Source organism: Eptesicus fuscus, chromosome 2, assembly GCF_027574615.1.
Source record: "Eptesicus fuscus isolate TK198812 chromosome 2, DD_ASM_mEF_20220401, whole genome shotgun sequence".
NCBI lineage: Eukaryota > Metazoa > Chordata > Mammalia > Chiroptera > Vespertilionidae > Eptesicus > Eptesicus fuscus.
Window position 1 is genome coordinate 28,398,309 of NC_072474.1, and position 13,093 is coordinate 28,411,401.

Consider the following 13,093-nt stretch of genomic DNA (forward strand, 5'->3'; position numbering starts at 1 on the left):
GGTTTTTGGATTTTGTTTTTATAGCAGGGCATATTCAGTGAAAGCTTTGTGATGTACTCCAAAGTTTATAGGCATATACTGTGAAAAGCGCTCTCTAGACCAACAGAAGTCAGACATAGGGATCCTAAAATATCTATAGTTAAGTTCAGACTCTGCTACCATGAACTATAAAAAGTAAATTGAACTACAGGCTTGCCACATTAATGCTTTTTAAGTTGCCTCAGTTATAACTAGGATGGAAAAATTGAATTTTACCCTAAACAATAGATTGCCAATTGGCAATCTTTAAATATATGGCTGGGATTTTTTTTTAATCCTCAAAGAGAGAGGAAGGGGGAGAGAGAAATATCGATGGCCTCCCGTAAGCACCCTGACTTGTTATAATCAAATCCGAAACCTCTTTGGTGCATGGGACACTCCAATCAACTGAGCCAGCCTGCCATTCTACAGCTGGGATTTTTTTTAAGAAAAGTATTTATTGATTTCTTGGCTAAAGGAACTTGGGGTCTGAGAGTAGCTCCTCCATATCAAAGATGTGCCTCCAGGTTCTAATGAGATTGGGAAAAGAAGGCCTGGAGCCTAGAGACAGACTGGGAAAAGAATAGATTTGACAAGCCATTTGTTAAATGACTGTTTCAGGCACGGTGTTTTACTTCGATTATCTCGCCCTGACTTCATACAGAGTACACAATGACAGGCCTGACTTAGGTCAGACCTGGAGTCAGTCAGTTGTGAAGCTAGGCTTTAACTCCAGGATGTTCATCTCTGAAATGCCCGTTCCTGTGTTTAACCATAGTGATTTCTCCAAAGGAAAACAAACACCGGTGTGAAACAGCCACAACTATGGAAGTGCATGAGATGTTGAAAGATGGCTTAGAAGTTCAGAAAGGGCTTACTTATAGTTAGGAGGCACTAGGACAGGAGGACAACCAAGAGTTAACAGGGTCCCAGGCTGTGACCACGCATTCACAGGGAGTTAGCCAGAACAGTAATATGCTCTTCAAATTGTGCTTATCTGGCATAATAAGAGCTCATCAGAAAACCTATCAGATTCTTTCAACTTTGGGGGAGTGTATCTACAACTGAAACCAAAAGAAAACCCTAGCTTTTAAAAACCACAGAGGGGTTTATAGTCATTGATGGTTATCAATAACTACAAAACCAGTCTCAACTCCATCTCTAGGCTAATTTTGTTAGCTAATTTTTCCACTGATTTTTAGAGAGAATGGAAGGGAGGGAAGGGGTTGTGAGGAGAGAAACATCGATGTGGGAGAGAGACATCAATTGGTTGCCTCCTGCACACGCCTCAACCAGGGTCAGGGATCAAACCTACAACCCACGTACTTGACTGGGAATGGAACCCGAGACCCTTCAGTGCTTAGCCAACCCTCTTAACACTGAGCCATACCAGCCAAGGTCTGATTTTTTAATATTTGCAAAATAATGACACACAAAACTTAACACAGTAAATAGAAACATATAAAGAGTTCCTATTTATAACAATAAGAAATATAACATAGAAAAGTTGGTATTTTAAGTACAGTATGATGCCAATTGTAAATTGATATGTAAGTCTGGAAGGAAATTCACCATTGTGATGTGAACAGTGCTTGTCGCTTCCGTGGTGGGGATACATATGATTTTGGTTTTCTCCAGCAAACAGGAGGGAGGATGTGATAGAGAAGACTGACTGGAGAGATGGAATCAAGAAGCAGAGGGAGAGATGTTTAAAAGTTAAAACATTTTCCTCTACTGTAAAAGAGTAGGAAAAAAGATAGGTAGTAAGAAGATTTAAAAGAACGTGAGAAACTAAGGAAAATCTAGCTGCTACATTGTTTTAATCTGAAGTATAGAGAAGAGGTTTTAAAGAAATTTACAGATTAGGAACCAAAGAGGTCCACTAGAAATTCTTATGAAGCTTGCCCGGTGACATTTTTGGAAGTGGTAGTAGATAAATGTGTAGATGTCCCTTCTGCTTGGAATCAGAATGCTATTTTTTTTTTTTTAACCTGTATTTGCAAAAATAATGCACCTGTAATGTTTTCAAGAATGCATCAAGACAATGACTTCTAGGAAGGCAAGTGTATGGTGGAAAAGAACAGGGACAAAGAATCTCAGTTGGTTTTATCGGAACTAGTTAAACTAGGAATGTAAGTATAGTGAAGGCAAGAGAAGATTTGGAATAAAACAACAAAATTAAGATACAGTAAAAAAGAAACTTACATAAACTTACACTGAATCTGAATTTAACATTTCCATCTGTTTTCCAGAGTGGATTCAATTGCACATAAGAAGAATTTAATATTAAAATCCTACCAGAGTGCAAATATCATTGAATTGCTTCATTATCACCAGTGCGACTCTCGGTCATCAACCAAAACAGAACATTTAAAATGTCTACTAAACCTGCAAATTCAGCATATCCAGGCCAGGTTTGCTGTCTTCCTAACAGGTAAAGGCACACAGCCTTAGTGCTGCCTCAGTTTTATATCATCAATCAGTTAATGCCCAAATGGGTCAACTCTAGAAATGTCCTTATAAGAGGAGTCATTGGATGCCATAAGATAAATGTGGATATAGATCCAAGATCAGTTGTTAGTCTGATAAAGGCTGGGTGAGGGGCACTGTCTATTTAATAGTCCTCAAACAGTTTCTTTCTATCATCTCCTTACTTAATTTTATACTTACTCCCTAATTTTTAATGTTTCATGTGAATCTTCATCAAACATTTTACAATTAAGGAATGACTCTAGTTGTCATGTTATCAGTGGTTTCCCAGCACTCTTCCCACCTCCCATGGAAGGGGCTGCTCCCAAAGCTTCAAACCTTTTTCTTCTGTAGAACAGACTCCTTTTGCTCCCCATACAGGAAGTTTCCTAAAAGTTCTGCTATTTTTAAAAAGGTACATTAACATGTTGAATAACTGTTATACATCTGGAATTTTTATAATATTGTATGTCAATGATACTTTAGAAAAGTACATTAATGAACTTTTTACCAAAAAGAGATATTTTTCTTTTTACAGAAAAGCCTGTCTCCAGAGAAGTCTTTGAAAATAGTGGCATCCTTGTTACAGATGTAAATAACTTTATTGAAAATATACAAAAAGTAGCAGCTCCGTTTAGGAGTAGCTATTGGTAAGAACACTTTTCCTATAACTCTCCCATGTCAGCTGGAATTGAGGGAAGATACTGACATTTGTGTCTATGAGGGAACCAGTTGTTGAAAAACTCTGTTCTTTACCTTATATGTTATCATGCTATAAATTAAAAATGATTATATAGGTGTGAAATTCTAAAGTATCCACTAATGAAAGAAATAACCAACCCAATTACCCATTTTCTCTGTGATGTGCATTTTCACCTGCAGTTCATCCTGATCACCAAGACAGATGATGTAACCTTTACAATGCATAAAAATTTTCCCATTAGGTAGCATACTATTTATAAAATAGTTGTTGGTTATTTCGTTTTAAAGATGAAATTATTATCAATTTTATTTGACCAGGTTATTCAACTGTAGCTTGCCTAGACATCAGTGATGCCAACAACAAATTAGTATTTTCCCTTTTATTTGAAAAACTTTAAGACACATTAAAAAAGTCTTCCCCTCTCATAATTGAAACAAATCAATGTTCTGCAACTTGAGGGAAAATTCCTTCTTTCATTTTTTTACATTTTGTTTAATCTGGCTTCATTTACAATGACACATTTCACTTTGGGTTGCAGTGTTAAATTAAGTATTTAATTTAAAGCTATCAATTGAATTTACAGTTAAAAATAATTTTATAAACATGTTTACTCAGTTGTAGCAAAACTTAGTCTATTTTAACCAATAGCTTTGTTTTTGCATGTTAATGTCAGCAACACATAAGTAATGCATATTAGTCGGTTTTAAAGGTTTTTACTACCCTTGTAAAAACTATAATCTCTAAGTGTTTCATTTGCGGTTATTCAAACACTACATAAAATTAACCTTTTTTTCCAAAATGGCACAAATTTATAAACTGTCATTTTCCACTTATTTTGTAAATAGTGCACTTATAAAATCAACTCTGAGAATAATTACTTATTTATGATGTTAGAAATAATTAAAATCTTTAAACATGAAAACCAAGCAAAAAACATTTGTAAGACACAGCATCTATTTGGAACAAAAGGATTTTATAACTAATTTGTTCATTTTTCTAATAAAGACAACTAAAAAATCAATTGTTTCTGCAAAGGACTTCATAGCAAAAATTAAGAGTTTGTCAGGAGAGTTGTATCACTTTTTAGGCCACTTAAGCAAGAATAACTGGGTTTCAGAGGAATACTATCACTTATATCATTTTGGCCCTGATCTGTCAGTTTAGTCCCAGCAGACCTGCCCAGTGCTTTCCCCTCCCAAGGTCATGTGCACTGAGCTGCAAGCTACAGAAAAAAGGGCATTTATAGGACTTTTCATCTTGCCCTTCTATGGGGGCCATTAGACCTCTATACAGAAACTTCTTTCCAAAGCCACTCATCTACTTTATATACTTCTTACCTAAACAAAAGTGCCAGTCTCACTATAAGTTTTAATTATTTGACACTAGCTTTTGCTTAGAAACCCATTTTACTTTTACCTAAGGGTAAGATTCTAAGAGAATCATAACAATGAGTTGATTTGAAATTACTAAGGAAAAGGAAACATTTATTGAGCATCTACTACTACCACCTGTCAGGTGCTATCTGTCCAATATAGTCATCTTTCAAGTTGTACCTCAAATGTTCGTCTCCCCTTACTGAAAAGCCTTTCAACATCCAGTCCAAAGGCCATCAGTCCCATAACACCATTTATTTTAACACTTAACCAAGTCACAGAACAACGGGTCTAACCTGGACTATAAGCTCCTCCAGAAACTGTGCCTTCATCATTTTTGGACTCCGTTGGCCTGGGACATAAAGTCCTAATATCTGTGCTTTCTATTGAATACTAACCAGTTTGTACATTTTGCATGCTTGACCATACAGCAGGCTAATTTTTAAGTTGATAGTTTTGTATGGCCTGAGAATATCCAAATGGCCCTTGGCAGACAAACGGTTCCCCACCCCTGACATGAAGCAGTGGTTCTCAACTTGGGCGATTTTGTCCCCCAGGATATAACATCTGAAATACATTTTGGTTCTCAGGCTAGAGAGGTGCTCCTGGCATCTAGTGGGTAGAGTGACATCAGAGATGCTGTTAAACATCATACAATGCACAGGACAGTCCCCCATGCCAAAGAATTATCTGGCCAAAACGAGTAGTGTGAGACTTAGAAACTGAGCTAAAGTAAATCAAATAATCTGAGTAATAATCTAAATTATCCTAATTACTGTAACAGATTAGTCATGTGTCCTAATCATATGTCCTTCAGATATAAGAATCAATATTAAGCTTATAAGAATACCGTTAAGATGTCTTCATTCGTCCGATAGCTATTACTGTATATGCTATCAGAGAAAGGAGATCCCAGTTAAAAACAATTTCTAATTACAATTTAAATTACATGAAAATCTTTAAAGCACCTATCCATCTGATAATTACCTTGTTCTCTTACAAATGCTACCTATAAGCAGAATTATCAAAGGCAATTAACTTGCATTTGAACAAAAAGAGTACTTGTTAACCACTACAAAGAATATCTAAGCTCTATCCAGTTTGCTCAGTGGTTAGCCTCGATTCCAGTCAAGGGCACGTATCTTGGTGGCAGACTCCATCTCTGGTCCTGGTTAGGGCGAATTCGGGAGGCAACCAATCAATGTCTCTCTCTCCCATCAGTGTTTCTCCCTGTCTTACCCCCTCCCTTCCACTCTCTAAAAATTAATGGAAAAATATCCTTGGGTGAGGATTAACTAAAAAAAAGATTATCAAGAGTTTCACAGTTATACTGAGTCAAGAATATAATTTAGGGTCTACTCACAGTGAAGCCAGACTTGCTTCTCTATCCATCCAAGTTTGAATCTTCACATGCTGTTACTAACTGAGCACAGTTCCACTCCAGCATCTCTCCTAGCATCAGTTTCAGCTCTACTGAGGGAAATAAACAACTGTATCATGGCCAGCACAATACTTACAGCTCTTAAACATCAGGGAACAAACAGACCAATCGAGAGGGACATGGTTTCCAGAGTCTGGCTTTATTTTGCAGTACAGAAATCATTTGGAGCCATTTTGAGGCAGACATCATTGAAGGAGAGGCTCTGTCAAATCAATACTGCATTGCAGCTTGGTCCGTGAAAAGGCCACGCCTGGGATATGATAGAAGCTTCTACATTTACCTGCTTTATGATAGGTTTCTATCTCCTTTGCGCTCATCAATTAGATTAAAACACCACACAGGCTTCCCCCAAAATGACTCTTGAAGTCTGGAGTTCAGTTGGAATTTTAAGCCCACGTAAACCAAACCTGTGGTGAGGCTACGTGGACACTATCATAATACTTGACAGGACCAAAATGTAAATCTATAGTGAAAACATCAGTACGCTTTCCCAAATTATGAAATATTTGATTTCAAATCTGCTTAATATTGAGGACAGATGGCACGCAAATTGTACTGGTCCAGCTCTTGAGCAGCAGAAGCACATAACTGTAAAGGCTACACTGATTAAAAGATACAAATACTGTATCAAGATCTTTGTGTCAGTATCACAATGTTTTTTTTACAACTTATCCTTTACTAGAAAAAAAAGCCAGCATTGGTTAAACAGTACAGAATATGGTCACCTGCCAATTCTGAACAGCCACTCCATGAATACAAGTTAATACATGATATTAGAGAGGGGAGGAATATTTACTGGTGCAGTGCTCTGCAATCTCTCGGTTTGGATTATAAAAGCAGGCCTTACAATATTGATTTCATACAATATGCATTATTTGCCAAATTTTAAGTCTGTCCTAATTAGATGGTAACATGTACTGCTGTTAGTCTTCCCCATAGATGTCATTTTTCTTGCGCTTCATTTCCTCAAAGTCAAACTCTGATCCTGTCATCCTCTTATAGATGTCTTTAATGTCATCACAGGTTGTCTCAAAGTGAGTTGTAGCATCGTATGTACGGGAAATAAAGATCTGAAAATAAAAATTAAAAATACTTGAAACTAAGAAAATCTCCCAATAAAACATAATACCCTTTTCAGATCACCACACTCACCTGGCTTTCTGTTCCCAAATCTTTTGGTACAAGCAGGTCACTGATGCTAACGAATCTGAAAGAGAAAAAGAATGAAGTGAGCAGGTGAGCTGACCCCACACCCATTCACTGCTTTGCCTGAAATTCAAAACCCCAAGGATGAGATTGGTGGAGATGATGGTTCTTTCTTTCTTCTCATTGGGTTTGCCCCACCATGGAGCCAAAATTAATATAGGATTTTAGCTGATTTAAATGAACACGTCACTTACTTCTGTTCAATTGGTTCCAAGAGCTCCAAAGCTGGTCTGATTTCTTTCTCGGGTTCCTTGGTCTCCACAGTTGTACTGACTATGGCAATGTACTTCCCTTGTGCTGCCACGTTGTGTGCAGAGGAGATCATGCAGACATAGATATCTGGAAACAAGTAATGCCATCTCACTGCCAAGGTTTGTAAAACATGGGCATCGGGTGTGTACACTCAGGTCTCACCGTATTTCGAGGTGTGAATTAAAATTACCTGGAATAGTCAGCTTCTAAGCTTAAGTTCTATGTATATGGAGGCAAACAGGGTCAGACATAGAATATGCAAATATTCAGCAACTTTTTAGCCTCTTAGAGATCAAGGATTTATGTGGCAGTGAACTGCTGGATGTTAAAATGAAATTTCTCTTCCCAGCATTGTCACAGGTAACTGTGGAAACCTAGCAAACCATATTAACTACTCTGGGGTCTTCTGCCTCTCTGAACCTTGCATTGCAAAAGGTTTTGAATGGCTAAGAAAGGTTTCGTTAAGTACATATGCTCCTCAACTAACAGAGGGGTTACATCCTGATAAGCCCATCCTAAATACCGGAAGTCGAAATGCATTTAATACATCTAACCCCCCAAACATCATAGCTTAGCTTAGCACACCTTAAATGTGCTCAGAAGAATTACATTAGCCCATAATTGGACAAAATCATCTAACACAAAGTCTATTTTGTAATAGTGTTCAGTATATAAATTTATTCAATACGGTGCTGAAAAGAAAAAACAATGGTTGTATAATCACTTTTGCAACTTGATAAATTTACCAACTTGATAAATCGTTAAGTCAAACCATCGTTGAGTGGGGACCTTTTATATTGATTTCTTACATATTTAATATAAAATTACAAATCAAAAGCTATTCTTGAGTTGGCATAATAAACTCATAATTCCACAGGTCTACTGTCTGTGTACCACTAAGTAACTATATTAACTTCCAAAATAGAAAACAATTACTGGGCTCCCTTTTGTTACTTTCATCGACCCAGGAATCTGCATGGAAACCCTTTAAAGATTACTTTAGTACAAGTCCCTTTGTTCTAGTAATAAATCTTTTGTGATTTGGATTCCTATACAGAAAAAAAAATTAAATACAGATGGCTTTTAATTGTTCATTTCAGAGCCAAAAACCCCTTTTTAGTTGAATTTTTGTTAAAAGATTTAGGACTTCAGGAATAGGTAGTAGATGAAAACTGCTGGTTAAAGCAAATAAATCAGAAATTACTATTTTAGAAATCCTGATCTTAGAGAAATTTAAGTTGTATGTTAGCATACTGTTAAAATTAGATATAAGTAATAAGTTTACAAATAATGACATAAAAGCACCACTATCATCATCTCAAAATAGTGGCGTCACCAATAAGCTAAACCTTTACAGGCACATAATGTTGGAACTGGAGAAACTGAACTGATCATCTTAGTTCAGCCTCTGAATTCCACAGATGAGGAACTGAAGGTCCAAACCAGTGGATGCAAACCTGAGGCAGGACTCCTAGGCTAATTTAATTTAATTTAAATTTAATTTGACCATTTAATGTGATGATTTAGGATCTCAACTAAAAGGGATCCATCATAGGTTGTTTCCCATGTGTTAAAAAAAACAAACTAAGGCTTTTTCACTCTAATAGAGCAAATAAAATTGGATAAAATACAAAGTAAATTTTGTCTACCAAAATTCTACAAACATCTGCTGATCTCCAAAACTTACCTGACTTCCGATTGACCTGGTTCTGCGGAATAATGATCTGGCAGGAGTTGGCATCATTGGTGTTCTTGATGGGGTGACTGAGGATACAGATAACACGGATCACCTGACCCACTTTTTCTACCCGATCTTTTACATAGCTGGGGTCACAGATGAGCTGCTTACAACGAGCAATCTGTAACAAAACATTTTAAGATGTTATAATATTTGGTGTCCATGGTGTTTTTAGACAGTATAGTGATGCCATTGACTCTTGAATATAATCTTACTGTTCTCACATTAACTGCAGAAATTTATTGAACTATAAGATAACTATTAAAACTAGCTCTGCCAATAATCTCTACAAATTGTCCTGGAACAGATTCATTAATTCTAAACCCTATTCAAATATTAGGAAACCTGTTGCAGTGTATAGAAGTTTTAGAACTAGGCAGATCAGTGTTCATATTCTGGCTTTTTCAATCTCAAAGGGTAGTTGTTAGGATAAAACGAAACAGTGTAATTAGGGGTTGTCATTATATGAGAAGTACCAAGTAAAGACTCTTTAGTAAAATGTTCCATAAACAGTACTAGCATTACAAACAGACCAAAATACCATTTTAACACTAGGCTTTTTAAGTAAAATTTAAGTTGCAAGATAGATATTACAGTCTACTTCCCTTGTATATCAAAGCCTTGAAATTTCCTAAGTAGCACCAGCTGTGTAAAGCAAAGAAGAATTGGGGGGGAGGGGGGGGGGGGAGGCGGGCTGCAATAAAAAGGATTTTGAACCCTGGCTGGGTGGCTCAGTTGGTTGGAGCATCATCCCGTAAACTAAAAGGCTAAAGGTTTAATCCCAGTTGGGGCACATATATGGGAGGCAACAATCAATGCCCCCCCCCCACCCCTCTCTAAAACCAATAAAAACATACCCTACATGAAGATTTAAAATGGACTTTTAGATAGCAAATAAAAACATTAACCAAATTTCCCAAACACCTATTATGCTGAAAAGGCATAAGGTAGTTAACAAAAGAACTGCAACAGTAAAAGTTCAGATGGCCAACTATTGAGTGTTCCTTATATGGTCTTAACCCATGAAATACCAAAATATTCTTTGTGCCCAGCCAGCATGGCTCAGTGGTTCAGCGCCGACCCAGGAACCAAGAGGTTGCCAGTTCAATTCCTGGTCAGGGCACATGCCTCGGTTGCAGGCTCCATCCCCAGTGTGGGGCATGCAGGAGGCAGCCAGTCAATGATTCTCTCTCATCACTGATGTTTCTATCTCTCTATCCCTTTCCCTTCCTCTCTGAAACCAATAAAAAAGAAAATGTGTGTGTGTGTGTATTCTTTATAACTTAGTTTCTGAGTTTCCTTTTTGAGCATTTCTATTTGTAAGAGGTGATAGTTCATGGAAGTGGAATAATCTGGTTTGCAGACCAATAGCATCTGCCTTGCCTGAGAGCCTGGAAGAAAATGTAGCCCCACCTCTGAACATTTACTGAATCAGAATATGCCCTTCAACAAGATTCTATGGCCCGGCAGGTGTGGCTCAAGTGGCTGAGCATCAACCAATGAACGAGGAGGTCACAGTTCAATTCCCAGGTTGCGGGCTCTATCCCTGTAGGGGGCATGCAAGAGGCAAGCTGATCAATGATTCTCTCTCCATTGATGTTTCTATCTCTCCCTCTCTGAAATCAATAAAAACATGTATTTTTTTTAATTAACTATGATTTATATTCAATTCAAATTTTAGACACTACCCAAAGCTCCACAAATGAACCCCAAATTAAAAATTAACAACATTGATGCCAGGCCGGCATGGCTCAGTGGCTGAGCATCAACCTATGAACCAGGAGGTCACGGTTCAATACCCTGTCAGGGCACATGCCCAGGTTGCGGGCTCAATCCCCAGTATGGGCGTGCTGGAGGCAGCTGATCGATGATTCTCATCATTGATGTTTCTATCTCTTTTCCCACTTACTTCCTCTCTGAAATGAATATATATATATATGTATATATATAAACATTGTTAATATTTAACAATTTATTATATTACTAGAGGCCTGGTGCACAAATCAGTGCACAGTTGGGTCCGGCCGGCCACTGCAGTGCGCGTCATAACCAGTCATTCTGTCTTTCTGGTCGCTTGGCAGAGGCTCAGTGCACGAAATTCTTGCACGGGGGGATGGGGTGGGGGTGGAGTGTCCCTCAGCCCAGCCTGCACCCTCTCCAATCTGGGAACCCTTGGGGATGTCCAACTGCCGTCTCACAATCCAGGACTGCTGGCTCCCAACTGCTTGCCTGCCTGCCTTCCTGATTGCCCCTAACCGCTTCTGCCTGCCAGCCTGATCATCCCCTAACCACTTCCCTGCCAGCCTGATTGGTGCCTAACTGTTCCCCTGCCAGCCTATTTGCCCCTAACTGCCCTCCCCTGCAGTCCTGGTCACCCCTAACTGTTCCCCTGCCAGCCTATTTGCCCCTAACTGCCCTCCCCTGCAGTCCTGGTCACCCCTAACTGCCCTCCCTTGCAGGCCTGGGTCCCCCCCAACTGCCCTCCCCTGCAGGCCTGATCGTCCACAACTGCCCTCTCTTGCAGGCCTGGTCCCTCCCAACTGCCCTCCCCTGCTGGCCTGATCGCCCACAACTGCCCTCCCTTGCAGGCCTGGTCCCTCCCCAACTGCCCTCCTCTGCTGGCCATCTTGTGATGGCCATCTTGTGTCCACATGGGGGCAGGATCTTTGACCACATGGGGGCAGCCATCTTGTGTGTTGGAGTGATGGTCAATCTGCATATTACTCTTTTATTAGATAGGATAGAGGCCTGGTGCATGGGTGGGGGCCAGCTGGTTTGCCCTGAAGGGTGTCCTGGGTCAGGGTTGGGGTTCCCTTGGGATGTGGGGCGGCCTGGATGAGGTGCCTGTGGTGGTCTGCAGGCCGGCCATGCCCCCCTGGCGACCCAAGCGGAGGCCCTGGTATCTGGGGTTTTTTTATCTTCTACAATTGAAACTTTGTAGCCTGGAGCAGAGCCAAGCCTTCTGCTTGCTCCGTGGAGGCAGCCATTTCTGTTGGGATTTATGTGTCTTCTATAATTGAAACTTTGTAGCCTGGAGCGGAGGCCAAGGCAGGCCAGGGCTTCAGAAGCTTGGCTTCCTCCATCGCCGGGGGCAACCCTAGCCTCCTCCTCTTTCCAGCTCCGTGGCTGCCGCCATTTCTGTTTGGATTTATTTACCTTCTATAATTGAAACTTTGTAGCCTTAAGCTGAGGCCTGGGCCGGCAAGGGCAGGCAGAAAGCTTGGCTTCCTCCATCGCCGGGGAAACCCAAGCCTTCCTCCTGCTCTCCGTGGCCTCAGCCATCTTGGTTGGGTTTATTTGCATATTTGCTCCTGATTGGTTGGTGGGCGTGGTTTGTGGGCATGGCTTTGGGTATAGCAGAGGTTCGGTCAATTTGCATATTATTACTCTTATTAGATAGGATAACAACAAAATAGTATTGCCTAATAAGCCCAATTTCAACAAATATAAGTGGTACTAACAAAGTTAATTTAAATAAATTTGAGACAGGCATCAACCCACAGTATATACCACTTAGCACTCATCCATAATGCATATTTTATAGTCTCAAGAAGAAGCAACAATCAACACAACAAAGTATTGATCTATTTTCTTAAAGCACAGACTCAGTAACTAGTCCTTAATAATAATGAATACCAGTTTATTATAAGAAATCAGATATCCATGTAGTCTGAAATCTAGCATCAGTGTCCATACCAAATTTAAGTACTTATTAGATAATGTTTTCTTCACAAGAACACAGTATATTTTAATTGTAAATGCTACTTTACCTCTCCTTCAGATTTAACACCAATCACTTTTCCATTTTGCACAATTATTTCTTCAATTGGTTTATTCAGCATGTAGGTACCTCCATAAATAGCACTTAGCCTAGAAAATTTTTTAAATTACAA

General features: G+C 39.2%; 2 protein-coding genes across 3 annotated transcripts in view; one reads left to right on the plus strand and one right to left on the minus strand.

The window, feature by feature from the left end:
* Positions 1-3,807, plus strand: part of TASOR2 (transcription activation suppressor family member 2) — a 78,174-nt gene extending 74,367 nt beyond the window's left edge. Inside the window, exons 23-24 of the mRNA XM_028130900.2 lie at positions 2,271-2,452; positions 3,026-3,807. Coding sequence (XP_027986701.2) covers positions 2,271-2,452; positions 3,026-3,141 — 298 coding nt within the window. The 3' untranslated portion in view covers positions 3,142-3,807. The remainder of the gene's footprint in view (positions 1-2,270; positions 2,453-3,025) is intronic.
* A 2,317-nt stretch (positions 3,808-6,124) lies between these two features.
* GDI2 (GDP dissociation inhibitor 2) overlaps positions 6,125-13,093 on the minus strand; it is a 51,173-nt gene continuing 44,204 nt past the window's right edge. For both annotated transcript variants that reach the window (XM_054726166.1, XM_054726169.1), the window contains 5 exons: positions 12,971-13,070; positions 9,150-9,321; positions 7,405-7,549; positions 7,157-7,211; positions 6,125-7,074 (listed from right to left, as the gene is read on the minus strand). In XM_054726166.1, the coding sequence (XP_054582141.1) occupies positions 6,928-7,074; positions 7,157-7,211; positions 7,405-7,549; positions 9,150-9,321; positions 12,971-13,070 (619 nt within the window). In that variant the 3' untranslated portion in view covers positions 6,125-6,927. The remainder of the gene's footprint in view (positions 7,075-7,156; positions 7,212-7,404; positions 7,550-9,149; positions 9,322-12,970; positions 13,071-13,093) is intronic.